Source organism: Lipotes vexillifer, unplaced genomic scaffold (assembly GCF_000442215.2).
Source record: "Lipotes vexillifer unplaced genomic scaffold, Lipotes_vexillifer_v1.1 scaffold621, whole genome shotgun sequence".
Lineage (NCBI taxonomy): Eukaryota > Metazoa > Chordata > Mammalia > Artiodactyla > Lipotidae > Lipotes > Lipotes vexillifer.
In genome coordinates, this window is record NW_006792411.1 from 32321 (window position 1) to 47597 (window position 15277).

At 43.1% G+C, this 15277-nt stretch overlaps 1 protein-coding gene across 2 annotated transcripts in view; it reads left to right on the forward strand.

Moving 5' to 3' along the window:
- Window positions 1–750: 750 nt before the first annotated feature.
- Window positions 751–15277, forward strand: part of KCNIP1 (potassium voltage-gated channel interacting protein 1) — a 17048-nt gene continuing 2521 nt past the window's right edge. The window contains exons 1-7 of one of the 2 annotated variants that reach the window (XM_007465524.1): window positions 751–779; window positions 5454–5578; window positions 6344–6413; window positions 7826–7896; window positions 8625–8732; window positions 13177–13281; window positions 14188–14250. In XM_007465524.1, the coding sequence (XP_007465586.1) occupies window positions 5477–5578; window positions 6344–6413; window positions 7826–7896; window positions 8625–8732; window positions 13177–13281; window positions 14188–14250 (519 nt within the window). In that variant the 5' untranslated portion in view covers window positions 751–779; window positions 5454–5476. Of the gene's footprint in view, window positions 780–5453; window positions 5579–6343; window positions 6453–7789; window positions 7897–8624; window positions 8733–13176; window positions 13282–14187; window positions 14251–15277 lie in introns of those variants that run through there. The other variant, XM_007465525.1, reaches the window with a different exon arrangement.

Here is a 15277-nt window from a genome sequence, read left to right on the forward strand (position 1 = left end):
CAGCAAATAGAGCCTGTTTCCCACTCTCTGGGACCTGGATCCACCCTACTCCACCGTGCAGTGGAGGATTTTCCAGGTCTGATGTTTTTTCTTATGTTTTACATTCTGTGTCATAGGGGATTTTGCCTTCAACCGCCCTGCCCACTCATCCGAATGTGCTAATTCATTTCTTCGGTAGCCCTTTTTCCTCTTCTGCGTCTGTGTTACTTATCAAGCTTGAGAAGGAAAGAGAGAAGCAAAGACTTGTAGATTGTAAGCTCCACGAGAGCAGGGAACAGAGTTGTTTCATTCACTGAGATGCACATAGTAGGTACTTCATTGATAGTTGTTGAGTGAGTGAATAAAGAATCCTGCAAGAATGCAGTTTCAAATCACAAAGTGGCAGAGCGTGGCAATGGGGCCTCCTTCAGTCAAACATGCAGGTATTTCCAAGGCTCATCCACACCCATTCATCCTCTGCCTCATGCCGTCCCACCTCTCTTCGGGCTGCGTGGCTGTGTGGCTGCGGGCATGCTCAAGGAGCTCCCTGCTGGGAGCCGTGGGCACCGCAAGGTGACCCGTTGTTCTTACCTGTTCTGACCATGGGAGAAGGTCAGTCCCAGCTCTGCTAACAAGCGACTTCTTCTCATACGTCAAGCTGGATGGTGACCTGGTCACCCTCAGAACAGACTTTCCATGGAAACTAAAAGCGTGTTTTGCTTGTTTGGTGAATGGTTTTGGTAAAATGTTTTCTTACTTTTTCCTAGACATCGCCTGGTGGTATTACCAGTATCAGAGAGGTAAAAAAAAGTGTAAACCAACTTGACTACTTTGGTCACATTACTTTCAGTGGGAGAGCTTCTTAATCAAGTATATATTTTGTAATTAGTCTTCTCACTGACCAACTTTCTGTGCCCCTTAACAACAAACCCCACCTAAACAGAAAGAGTTGGAAACATTCTTTTAGAGACAAGTTACAGGAAAAATTTTGCTCCCCTTAGGAAACTGATACGTTTTTCTCTCACAGACAATAAGATATATGTAAAATCTCAGAGCCAATTTGTGGCTCAAGTGTAGGAACTGCTTAGAACAAATGACCTGAATTTCTATGTCCTCTTTTTCCCCCGTGGTCTCGACCTCCTAATCTAATCAATATTTTCTGAGACAGTTTTTCCTATTACCTTATCTCTTTTTATGTTATTATATGTATTTCATATAATCAGCTTCAAGTCCTTTGTGAAACAAAGCAGAATGTGTTTAAATAAACAAATGGTGAGGAAGAGATGTGAGGTAGGAGAATGGTAGTGGGTGGAAGGGCAAGTAGGTATAGATCAGGAGGCCAAAACTCAGATGCCTGCAGGACCAAGCAGGGAACACAACTGAAGTAAGTGAGCCAGGGGTGAACAGAGGGCGCACTAGAGGCTTTCACTGCTCAGAGGGATCAGCCCCTGCTCAGCACTGATAAGCTGTTACCTTGTGAGAAGTTGAGACCAAAGTTGTCAGAGAATCCCATTTTCCAAGAGAAATCAGAAATCCAAACTTGTGCATGAATCTCTCAACTTTAAATGTTGGAAATTCCAAACAAAATTAAAACACATTTTATGGGCCAAACAAGACCTATCTTTGGACTGTGTTCATGCCAATGACCAACACATTTTATAACCTCAGAACTAAATGGGTGGGTTACACAATCCAATCCAGAGACCCCCATGATGGAGAAAATATTTTCCAGTACAGGAAGAAGGAGGTGGTCACAGCCATGGTCTTTGGTCGTGTAATGGTTATGGACCTAACAGAGGAGACCCTCAGCAGAGAGAAGACCAAAGACTTGGGCCGTCCTATTGCTCATAGTCTAAGGGCCTCGCTTGTGCATAGGCACAGAGCTTGTCAAGAGCAGAACTACTGCAAGGATGGTTACAATCAATTTGCAGTTTTGTGCTCGAGGGAAGCAGAAGCCATTGTAGGGGCACATGGAAGCCAGATCTATAAAACAGGCCCTGGACTGGCTGGATTTGAGGTCCAGTCCTGTCACCAGCTGGCTGTGTCCCCTAGGACTCAGGCAAAGCCAGTTAGTGACAGAGTGTCGGAGACATCTCCCGTGCTAGAAGTCCTCAACATGGGCTCCATGTGTTTGAAAGATACAGGAACTCATGGAAAGTACAGGCAAAGTGCCATGGTTAGGTGCATTTTCTTTTTCTAAGAGGGCCTATCACTTTCATCCACACTCAGAAGAGTCTGTGACCCCAAAACATTAAGGTCCACATAATCTGAATCATCTCCTCCAAACTTTCCTTCAGTCTGGGAATTACCTATGTAGCATCCTCTATAGCTGGTTATTCTATCTTGCTTTAACTTGCCCCCAGTGATAGATTGTTCGTCACTTTTTAAGGTACTTATAGTTAGAAAACTCTTGATCTGTTAGGACCCCCATCCTCCTAATATTCTGATGGAGAGGGTAATGTTCCCCCACTTCCCACTACACACAAAGTTTTAGTGGGACAACGGGCATGAAAACATTTTCCAGAGTAAAAGTAGTTTACAAACAAAAGGTATTCTGATTTACTCTTGTTAGGTAGTGATCACCATTGTCTTAGATCTCTGGGTTAATTTTTATCTTTATCATCCAAACTCAACCTGACTTAGTAACTGGCTCAACATTATTTTCAATAATAAAAGTAATGATAACAAGCAACACCTGGCCTCAGAAACTCTTAACAAACCTCAGAAGAAACTGTCAAGGAGGCTCTCATCTGTTAATTCTCTTTAGTCTTCCTCCAACCAGAGAGTTGGGCCACCCCCCTTCCCTTAGTGGGACCGCCTGGATAGCACTCAGAGGCTCCCTGGGGGGAAGCAAGGATTTTAAAACCTCCACAGCCCCTTTCAGAGTTTCTTCAGAATATATTTACGGTGGCCAGAACCATGAAGCATACAGAGAAAGGGAAGGGAGAGCTGACGTTGAGGGAAAGGAATGCTTAAATTATGCAGAAGCCATTGTAGAGACACCCATAAGGTTGCTACGAGTGTAGGCAAATTAAATTAGTGTTTCCCATTCCCAAATCATGACCATGCGAGTCACAATCAGCACATTTTTATAAAGGAGTGATTAAATTTGAGAACAGAGTATATCCCACATTACTGAGGGAAAGTACCATTTCATGAAATGCTACTCTATTTCATGAAACCCTTGCTTCAAAACATTTTATAAAATTTTCCCTTTATGTATACTGGATTGTGATGTAAACTGTAATTCTTACTGTGAAACACAGTAAAAAAAAAAAATTCAAGAACCACTGGTTGAAGCCCCTAACGCCCACCGTGCGGGCGATTTCCCAGCATCAGCATTTTGAATCCAAAATATGTACATTTCCTTCAGCAACTGATGTTACCGTAGCCTGACAATTAGAGGGTGATGAAGAAGCAAAACAAAACAAAAGCTTAGCAGGTCAATATTCAGATGTTACAGAATCTCTTCGATACAGAGACTGATCCTGCTGGTCAGACAGTAAACAAACCAGTTCTATCTTACTGAAGTGGTTTTAATATTTGATATAGCTATAACCAGTGTATTCTTAATGAAAGAGACAGTTACCAAGTGCAGTTTCTGAGTCAGAAAGATTCTCTCAAACTTCTGCAAAGAGATTTCCCTGAGCTTGTGAAGGATCTAATCACAGTCAATACTGAAAAAAAAAAAAAAAAAATCTTTTAAGCTTCTGGATAAGATTAACTCGGAAATGTATACTAGATGCCTTCAAAAATACACCTTTTCTGCCAAAAATACATTTGTGTCTTCCTTGTTTACATTTCAATAGAACTGTCACCTCTTTTCAGGGTTAAACATCTGTGCATTTTTAAAAATAAAATTGCTATTAAATCTAATGCTAGGAAATTTAAACCAACAACTTGAATTCTAATTTTAAATGAGTTGAAAATATATGTGAGTATTCTGAATTAGACTTACGTGGGGTTTTTTGTTTGTTTGAGAATGCTGCAGTTTTTAAGTAATTGCTACTTAACTTGTCAGCTAGAAACATAACAGTATTTAAAGGCTCTATTCAAATTATAAGGAAATTGGCCACTTCCAGCTGTTTTGCATAAACAGTCTTATTTATATTGAATAATCTGCTTTACTCTCTGTAGGATAAGATGATATATGTTTCCCAGTATGTAAGAAAGATGACAGTTGGGAATTGTTACCAGGTTCTTCTGTCTCTCCCTTGGAACCTAACCCAAATGTCCATTACCTCAGAGAGGAGATAAAAGATATAAACTCACTTTGATGGATTCCTTTTGCATTGAGATCAGAGTCTCAAAGGAAAAGTGACAATTGCGGAGAGAATCTGATGCAAAAAGACTGACAGTGGCTAGGGAAATGCACACAGTGTAATGCACCTGCTCATCCTGTTCTATCAGATAGAAACTCAGCCTGTCCTCACTCTCCATCATCATGGAGTGATGCCCATCTCATGACTACTCTTGCCAGCTCATATGTACAGTTGTTCAATACATGGATTTGGTGATACCCGCATGGCAACAATGGGCCAGGAAGGTTAGATGGCAATTGATTCTTGATTGGAGTAAATTTATAGAAAGCATTCTGGCAGGGCCCAGAGGAAAACACTCGCTTACCTTTCTGTGATGGTAAAACGTTGAAAGTTACACTTATTTAGATTTTGTGATCCTACAGTAGGAGATGGACAGAGCAATGGGGTACTTTAAATGCCACTTTCTAAATAATTGGTGCAAAATTATATTGCATTGTATAATAGTATGTGTAGGAGGGATAAACTACTACTTAAAACAACTGGTTTTTAGAGCCCTTCCAATACTTCAGAAGCTTTCATTTATATAAAGTAGCTCCTATTTAAGTCATTTTCCTATTATTTAAGGATGTCTGGTAGATATTACAATACCCGGAAGTGCATTCATATTTTTAAATTAATACTTAACATGCTGTAATTTGTACTTTTTGCCAAATCAAGATAGTCTTCCTCTAGTTTCCTAAATGGTGAGAGTTTACTCTATGGTTTTTTTTTATGAATTTGTCTCCCTTTGCTGTTTGGAGGATGTTAGTCAATCTGCTCACTTACCTGTGTCTCTAGAGTATTCAGATGGTTCAGTGGGCAGCAAACTGAATATGCAGAGCAGTTATTCTGAAAGAAAAGGAAATGTTTTCACGTGGACTTATCTTTAGCACTTCTGCCCTCATCTCCACTTGGAACACGTTTATCTCCAAGGCTGAAGCTCCCTCCCTAGGTGGTATCCGACACAGCTGGAGTAATGGGTGGACTGATGGTAAGACAGAAAGTGACTGAGCAGGGAGGTGGGGTTCAAAGCAGGAAGGTCATCTGCAGTGTGACCCCCAGCCCACGACCCTATATCTCAGGTCACCACACCACACTTTTGACAGCCCAGACTGTGGGCTGACAAGTGACCACCAAGGTTAGCTGCTTCAATGCCATCTCCTCTGGTTCCAGATAAGATTGAAGACGAGTTGGAGATGACCATGGTTTGCCATCGGCCTGAGGGACTGGAGCAGCTTGAGGCCCAGACCAACTTCACCAAGAGGGAGCTGCAAGTCCTTTATCGAGGCTTCAAAAATGTAAGACCCACACGGCCTCTGAAGGCCCAGGCAGGATTTCCCATTTGGGACTAAGCTCTCCCAAATGTCAACGGGACCCATCAGAGAGATTTTTGCACATGTGTAGTTGTAAAAGGAAGGCCAAATCTATAAAGGAAACAGGAGAGCAAGGTCACCTGGCTAGAGGAAGATGCCAGGCAAGAATGAGGCAGTCTCAGTAGATGGGAAACTGGCCAAGAGCCCAGAGACTTCACAGGATGGCACAGCCTTGGCCCAGACACTAACTAGCCTTAGCATAACCCATTCACACTGTCAGTATTGTTAGTGCCCCAGAAATGATGGGATTTAGGTCTGCTGCTAAGCAAGCTCACAGACTGAAGTACAAGCCTGATAGCCAATGTATTAATTTACCTCATTATTTCATATATTTAACCTCATGATAGCCTTGCTGGAAAGGTACTGGTAGCCCCAGTTTACAGGTAAGGACACTGAGAATCAGAGACTGACTCACTCCAAGTTACAAAGCTTAGAAGGGGCTGAGCCAGGATCCAAACCCAGGTCTTTCTAATCCCAAAGCCCAGACTCTTTCCACCTCACAGTGCCCGTTCTCTGATGACATCTCATCATTTTGCAAAGCAGCTTCAGTCCTGAGGTGGAACTATCTCCCAGCCACTCACCTTGGAGATACGGAGGTGCACAGGTGGTTGCCCAGTCCCTGCCCACCAGGGATCACAAGGAACCCCAAGGCTCTCAGACACTCCCGCTAACTCTCCCCCCTTCACACAGGAGTGCCCCAGTGGTATGGTCAATGAAGAAACATTCAAGCAGATCTACGCTCAGTTTTTCCCGCATGGAGGTGAGTCCGATCTTGAAACAGATCCCTCCTGGCTCCCTCTCTTCATCCTCTGGCAGCCTTCCTTCCTCCAAGCTCATACTTCCTTGTTATCTGCCTCCTCCTCAAGGTTGGGGAGAACTCAGAGCAGAGTTCCTCCCTTATTGCAGGGTGTGGAATTCACTAAAGCTTTAGCAGAAAAGAGCTCTGAAAATGGACCTTCTCCCAGAGAGGAGAATGATAAAGCAATATCACAAAATCTCCTAACAGCTCTGTAAAGCTGGTATTGTTATCTGCGATCCGGGCAACTACGTCTCAGAGAGGCTAAGCAGTTCACAGAAGATTGCACAGCTAGTGAGTGGCAGACCAGAATTAGATCCCAAAGTGTCTGTCTAAAGCTTTGCCACGATAGGCCTACCATTGTGCTATACTCCATCCTTTCCTTAAAACAGCTTTCCTTGAAGAAAGAACTTTAGTAAATACCAGAGACTATAAAAATAAAGGAATCCAAAAAGATGCAGGTTGAATAAAATTGTGCTTCATAAATCAGGTTAGCAAGTGTGCCAGGCTCACAGCTGCTATGTCACTCTGCCTGACTCCTGCAAGAACCCGCTCTGACCCCACGGGTCTGGGGCATCGGCGGCTCTTCCTGTGGCTTCAATGTGTCACATGCCAACTTACTTCCTGCCCCAGGAGCCATCTCCTGCAGGACCCCTTCCCCGGGTCCTGATGAAACAGAGATCCAAGTGTCCCAGACACTTCTTGGGCTCCGTTTCTCATGGACCTCTTCAGCAGCCTTTTTAGGTGTGGGACCCGGTACAGGACCCCTCCCCCAGCTGGGGGCAGCTTCACCCCATGCAGGCCCCAGAACCGATGTTTGTTGAGTCCTATGGAGCCACTCTTATATTGAGTTTTTACTATGTGGCAGGCTTGTTGATGGTTTTGATGCTCTGGCTATAAGAAAAGTTTAACATTGTGCAGAGATGGGAAGGTGAAGCTCGGAGAGGTTGTGTTAGACGCCTGGGGTTACACAGCTAGGTAGTAACAGAGCTGCTCTCCAAGACCAGGTCTGTCTGCTCCCTAACGGGTGCTCATTCCATGGCATTGTGCTGCCACTCAGAAGAGCATCTTCTCCGCACAAGTCCCGTGTCATTCATCCAACAAGAAATATACGCATCGACAGGCAGGAGCGTCTCTCTCTGGGGATGGCTAGACTTAGGAGCAAGGGCCTGTCTCAACTCTTGCCTGAACTTCCCACCTAAATCCCAGAAAAGCCAAACGGGTCCCAGGTCACAGCAGCAGTTTTTCCCACTCTGTAATCTCCCTTCTATCACCCTAGAATCATTCTCTTCTCTTTCTTACGGTTTTTAAGTGATCTCACTCCCCTCTGCAGGACCCCTCCTCCCATCACCTGCTTTTCCTTCTGTGCCTTGCAGATGCCAGCACGTATGCCCATTACCTCTTCCATGCCTTCGACACCACGCAGACTGGCTCCGTGAAGTTCGAGGTATGCTTGTCTCTGAGAGGCCCCGGGTCTCCATCACTCTTCCTCTAAACCATGGAGATGTTGGGAGAAGGAGTGGACCATCAAATGCTTCAGTCCTTTACCATTTAACAAGGATTTCCTGAAGATAGAAGAAGCAACTGCCCTTACCCTCCAGGAACTCAGGACCTCAGGGACTAACAATAACAGTCTAATCGGTCACACGCACACCGCGCTGACCATGCTGCAGTCTCTGTACTTAGTGCTCTGCATGTATTAACTCATTTAGTCCTCACAGTAACCCTAACAAGGTAGGGTTCTATTATTTATTATCAGTTTACAGAAGAGGAAAGTAAGGCAGAGAGAGATTGAGTTGCTTTCCCAAGGTCAGACAGTAAGTGGTAAAGGAGGGCTTTGAACTCAGGTGGTATGTTTCCAGAGTCCATGTTCTTAGTCACCAGATGATGCCACCACTTGTACAATAATTGTAGCCATGGGATAAGGCAACAGTAGGTGTCAGCACACACTGAGCTCCGTTCTTCCTCCAGAAGCTCCTTCCCAAAAATGGGGCAAGGTTGGCAATGGAAGGGGGGGTGGGGCTGTTCACTGAGCTTGGCCACATCCTTCTGGGGACAGAGGACCTGGGAGATACCATTCTGTAAAAGCAGTCACAGAGTCTGACCCAAAGACAGAGCTTCACCCCACCCGATGGCTTGGTGGTTAATGTCTCTCATGCCTCTTCCACTTCTCAGGACTTTGTAACTGCTCTGTCAATTTTACTGAGAGGAACCGTCCATGAGAAACTAAGGTGGACATTTAATTTGTATGACATCAATAAAGATGGATACATAAACAAAGAGGTAAGTGAGCTGAGGCCAGGAGCATGAGAGAGCTAGAGGGAAGGCACCTAATTAGAGAGAAAACAGCCTTAGTCATGAGGATGAAATGGTCCAAATGAGGAGGGATCTGCTTTGGGGCAGAGGTGGTTCCTGACAAAATGAAGGTCACCTTTGACCTCCCCCATTGCTCTACCCTGCCCTGTCCACAGGCACTCAAGAAAGGATTAAGCAGATTCATTCACTCTCACTTATTCAATGCACATTCTAAAGGGGGTATAAATAATTTATTTCAGTGTAGAGTAACTCCTCCCATGGGAATTCCCATTTTAACAGGTTAACAGCCACAACTTAAAGGTAAAAACTGGAATAGTAGCATTGCAGGTATCACCTAGAAGAGAAAAGGGAGATCTTTGAGGAAGAGGAGATTCCAGTTGAACCATATGAGCCACAACCTATTTTGCCTACTAATAAAACCTCAGAAAGGGGTCAGGTGCAGCCATCTCTAAATAAATCATCACAAATACATTTCTGAATCTTCACTGCTTGACACTTTTAGAGCCTCAAAGTATATGTGGTATCTAGATAGTGAAGTACCCACAGGTCTATCTCAAAACTCACTTTGGTATCTACTGTACCCTGGCATCTCAGTCAAAGCTTGGATTTAGCATCTTATAGCATCCCACTTCCTGAGCTCCTATGTGCCAGGCACATTGCCTGGAGTTACAAATGTCATCTCTAATCCTCACCTCAACCCTGCAGGTTTCTCTCCAATTTTCATTCCCCATTCATTCAGTCATGGATTTGCTCAACATATATTTGAGGGCTTATTAGATGTTCTAGGTCCTGAAGATAAAGTGGTGAACAGTCCCCAAAATGTGAAAATCCTAATATCCACTAATAGCAGATGTGGTAAGAATTCCAGTAAATACATATAATGGAATGACAGGTGGCCATTTAAAACCATGTAAGAGCAATAAGATATAAAAATTTGTATGTTACATTTTAAAAATCACTTTATACAGTAGTTTGTATAATATTATCTCAACTTTGTAAATAATTAAATGCTTCTATATATACTCAATATCTTATACTCCAAAATATTCAAATACTACTTTACAAAATATATAAGGAAAGGACCCTAAAATGAGACTTATAACAAGATCTTCAACCTTGATTCAACCATTATTCCATCACTGAATAATCTTACTAACTCCTGCTCCCTTTTCTTAATTTGCAAACTAGACAAAACTGTCCCCATTAATACTCATCAGACCTTTCTGGATGGCAGGATTAATAAAGTACTCCTTAAAAGGAAAAGAAAGTGTGAATAAGCAGCTTCTTAGAAAAGATAGCTGGATCTTCCCCAGGCAGTCATTTGGAAATAGTTTCATCAAAACTGTAGGCAATGAAAATCCTGAGAGAGCAAATCAAAATTTATCTTTAAGTCTTTTATGTTATAAAAGTTACTCAGGAAATAAACCTATAGCCATATGGGTGTTAAGGACTTGTAAAGCATACATCTTTAATTAAACACATGGACAGAGTTATATATTTCCTAGTTCTGTCCATTGTTAGGACCTAACAGCAGTGACACTCCCGGAGCAATGAGTAGACCTAGCACCCAGACCTCGGTTTCTAAATATCATTCTCCAATAAAAGGAACCAGCCTCCTTGGACTTGGTTGATTCCAGGCCTGGGAAAGAGAAAATACAAGAAGATGATCCTGGAGCATCTTGCAGTGCTGAAAAAAATGGGAGTGCTATTTAAAAAAAAAGAAAAGATGGGTTGGGGGGGGGTATGTCAAAAGACCACAGAAGTCAGCCTGAAGGAGTTCCCAACAGCCAAAGCCAGAATAATTTGAGCAACAAAATACAAATTGATAGTTTTGGGTTATAACCTATAAAATAAACTAAATGTCCATGAGTCCTAACTAATATATATGTACAAATAATATATTACGTATTTAAATAAATAAATAATAAATATGTATTTAAATCAATGAATACATAAACGGCAGAGGGGAAGGACAACTCTTCCTTAAAGAAGAACTCCAATTCATAAACATAGAAGGAATAAAGGAAATACAGAATCCCCATTAAGCAAATATTACCGTAATAATTTTTGCAGGCAAGATCCACTAACAGATTCTAAGATCAGTGGAGAAGCTTGACAGGCACCACCTTAATCAAGTGATCAAGGTTAACATCGCCAGTAATAAGACATAGCAACACCACGTACCTCTTTGATATGTTGCACCAAGAAGGATATAACATCACTTCTACGGTATTCTTGTCAAAAATGCATAAGTTCAGTCTAACCATAAGACAACCAGGGACTAACCCAAACTGAGAGACATTCTACAAAATAACTGACCAGTTATATCAAAAAAGTCATGGTCTCCAAAGACAAAGACAGAATGAGGCACCGTCACAGATCAGAGGAGACTAAGGAGACACAACAACTGAATGCGGCGTGGGATTCTTAAACATGAAAAGGCATTGGGGAAAAAACTGATGGAGCTTGAATAAGCTCTATAGTTTAATAGTTTTGTGGCATTGTTTATAGTGTTGTAGCTACTAGTATTGCAGCATTATTACTTTCCTAGCTTTCATCATTGTGCTGTGGTTGTGCAAGTTGTTAGCAGTAGGGGAAGCTGGGTCAAAGGTATACATGAATGCTCTGTACTATTTTTGCAAGTTTTGTGTAAGTCTAAAATGATTAATAAATAGGTTAAAAAACAAAACAAAAACAATTAAATAAAATAAGCACATGGAATGAGGAGTAGCAGCAAGGAACCCAAGATAGAAGCTGACCCCCGGGTCTCTGTAGACACTCCATCAAATAACCTGAAGACAAGGCTGCCTTCCTACATTCTTTTCCCCCGTTCCAAGTAGGGGATGGGGAAGCCCATGGAGCACTACTTCTGGTCAGTGTGATCAGGAAAACACCACAGAGCCACTCAACAGTGACTGGGCTCCCAGCCCATAGCAGGCACGGTGCCAGGTGCAGAGAACTTAGCAATGAAGGATCAAGCATGTGTCCTCAGAACTCACATTCTTGGGGAAACAGATCTATAGAGCAATAAAAAGAACAAGTTAATTATTTTAATTTGTATGTGCTGATCACTTATTCCATATCAATGAAAGATTAGAAAGGAAATATGAAAGAATGTGTAACATCTATCTGGCCCCATCAATCAAGAATGGTAATTTTTGCCTTTGTAGAAAGGGATCTTTTGGTTACAAAGCTAGAAAATCATCAACATAAAGGAGCTTAAGCTGAGAGATTTCTTGTAAAGATATAGGTAGTTTCTCTAAAACGTCTTTTAAAAAATAAGTAATTTTTTTAAAATGAAAAAGAAGATATGGGTTGTTTGGTGTAACACATTTAATCCCCATCCAAACTAGACAGTTGTTAGTCTCCCCCCATGTCACAGCAGTCTCCTCTTATTCCTCTCTTTCCTCTCCCTCGTCCGGCATTGTATTAGATCAAGCTTAGATCACACTCTCTGCAGGAATGATAGGTTCGGTTGGCAGCAACATGGTTGCGGGGGGTGGGGTGGGGGGAATCGGGGGCAGGGAAGACCTCAGAGGAGGTTTTAGTGGATAGGGTAACCATTCTCAGACGCTGCCTCTCCGGGGCTTCTCTTGGTCCTTGTTACTACCTCTGTCTTCTTCAACTGCTTTTCTCAGAGAGAGAGAGAGAATGTGTGTGTGTGTGTGTGCGTGCACGTGTGCTCATGAGAATATTTCTCTGTCCTCCCCCGTGTCCCACCTCCCTTCTCCCTCTACTCCTCTACTATCCTCACTTCTCTTCTTTCTCTCCCTTTCTCCCAGAATTCCTCTCATCTCCTCTACTCCACCTGCTCCAGTCTACTCTTTATGGAAGTTCTTCCCTGTAATAGAATAATGTTCGGTGTCTGCTCTCCCCTGATCTCAGCTAAAACCTGGAAGTGGTTTGCCCATGGCACCAGCTCCACCTCTTCACTCAGACTTCTCAAGAGATAAAAATAGAGTGGCTCAGCTCTGTAGTTGGATGTCCACATTTGTTCCAATCAGCTGTGGTCACAGTGACAGGTCACCTGGTACAAACACAGCCACCCAGGCCGACCATTCAAAGGAATTATGGAGTGGAGAGAGGGTCTTCCACAAATGGGGTGTGGGCTGATGAGTACACGAATATGTCCGCTCAGATCCCACTTATAACCCTTCACTGAGGAATGCTCAGGAAGAGGCAAGCTACCCAAGAGCTTCTGACGACAAAGAGAATTTTCCACTGCCCTCTCTCTGGAAGGAGGCTCCCAGAATACAGCCCCTTCAGCTTGCTTTCTAACTCCCTCTCATCAGCTGAAGAAGTCCCTTTTAAACACTTTCATTCTCAGAAGAGACAAAGAGCCCCAGACTGTCGCCCAGAAGAGCTTAACTTCCTGGTTCCCACCCTGTGTGCTTCTATGTCCCCTCTCCAGGAGATGATGGACATTGTCAAAGCCATCTATGACATGATGGGGAAATACACGTATCCTGTGCTTAAAGAAGACACTCCAAGGCAGCACGTGGATGTCTTCTTCCAGGTAAGAGCACACACCCATGCGTGAGCTTTAAGCTCAACTTAGATCAGTCAGCCCACGAGCCTCTGAGCAGTGGTTTGTGTCCAAGCCTGCACTACAGATGGTAGGAAACAGAAAAGAATTACAAGATGTCTTGCCCTCCAGGAATAGATTATCTCATTAAATGGACAAGTATGCACTACAGAAGAGAATAAGGAAGAATATTAAGTATAAGTGGTAGAGTATGGACTCTAAACTCCATTAAAATGGTTGGGAGATCAGAGTAAACAGAGAAGACATCATTAAGCACATCTGTGTAGGTGTTAAGCATTTGTGTCTGGGGAGTAAGGGGAAATCAGGTGGAAACTAGGGTGGCTTGGAAACTAGGGTGAGCTCTTTAGACCGAAGAGTTTAGCCTTGCTCTGGTAAAAAGTAGGTGCTGTTAGTCCGTGAATAGAAGAGTGGCAAAATCTTAATGGTGTGCTAATAAAAAAAATTAACCTAGCAGGAGAGTATCAGGGAACATCAGAGCTCATTCTAGTCTAATCCTCTCACTTTGCAGATGGGAAAAGCAGAGGCTCAGAGAGGCTTAAAGATTCACTCAAGGTCACACAGTAAGTGACAGAGACAGAAGTAGAACCTCTCATGTCCAGTGTTCTTTCTGCCAAATGGACAGGCTAGAAGTGAGACTGGGAAAGGCATGTTAGGGTGTCAGCAGAATAATCTGGTGATGAGAAGATGACATCTACAGCAAGTTTCTTAATTTGAAGGAAGCTCATGGGGGTCAAAGTGCTGTAACCAGGGCCTGGGTGGAGTTGTCTGTCCAGTGAAAGACCATCCTAGTTCTCGGGGGAATGTTGGTTAACAGAAAGCAAGTTTTGGAATGCATATCACCAGATTCTTTAAAGTGCTTCTTGTTGGGTCTTTCAGAAAATGGACAAAAATAAAGATGGCATCGTGACTTTAGACGAATTTCTTGAATCCTGTCAGGAGGTAAGGAGAGATCTCGGGGCAGAAAACTTCTATATCTGGGAAAGGAAATCTGGGGCTTGGGGACAGGCAGAAGGGAGAAAGTGAGAAACCTGCAGTTTCTCAGATTAGAGCCACCAGCATCACCATCACCAGCAACAACTCAGAATTTCAACAATCTCCACTCCTCAGACCGGTCTGTGGCTAGTCTTGGCTAAGCACAGGCTGAGCCACACAGACTAAGAAGGGGATGTGAAAGTCCAGAGGGGGGTCTCTGTGAAACTACAGACTTCCAAGTGGGCAACACTGTCATTTTTCAGTCTCCCTCTGGCTTGATGACCCACTCCCCAGACTACAAGGGAGTAGCTGGAAAAATAATCTAAAGCTGTGATTCTTAAACCATAGTGTGCATAAGAATTGCCTGGGATGATTCTAAAAATGCACATTTCCAGGCCTCAACCCAGAGACTCTAGATCTGGGATGGGGATCTAGAAATCTTCATGTTAACAAAAGTGCCCTGACCAATGCTTCTAAAACTTGAATGTGCAAACCAGCCTCCTTGAAGTTCTTGTTAAAATGCAGATTCCCATTCAGAAGGTCAAGGGTGATGTTGATGTTGCTAAAAGGATAAACTGGCCCCAGAGTCAGCCAGAGACTGAACTGGAAATAAGTGCTTTCCTCTAATTTAGAAAAATGCATTTATACTCCTACCTTTTCTCAGAAAGGTGCACAGTTACTCTGGGTTCCAGCCAATAAGAACTGCAAATGCAAGAAAGCTGGGGAGACGTTATTAACATGTAGTGAGCACCTACCAAGTTTTAGGTACATTAAGTAAACCTCACGTAATGTAAAAAACCCTGAGCAGTAGGGTCACTATATAGTCAAAATATTTAATAAATAGAGTAGACCGAGAATTGATCATTCTTTTTTTTTTCGTCTTTTTTTTTTTTTTGCGGTACGCAGGCCTCTCACCGTTGTGGCCCCTCCCGTTGTGGAGCACAGGCTCCGGACGCGCGGGCTCAGCGGCCATGGCTCACGGGCCCAGCCGCTC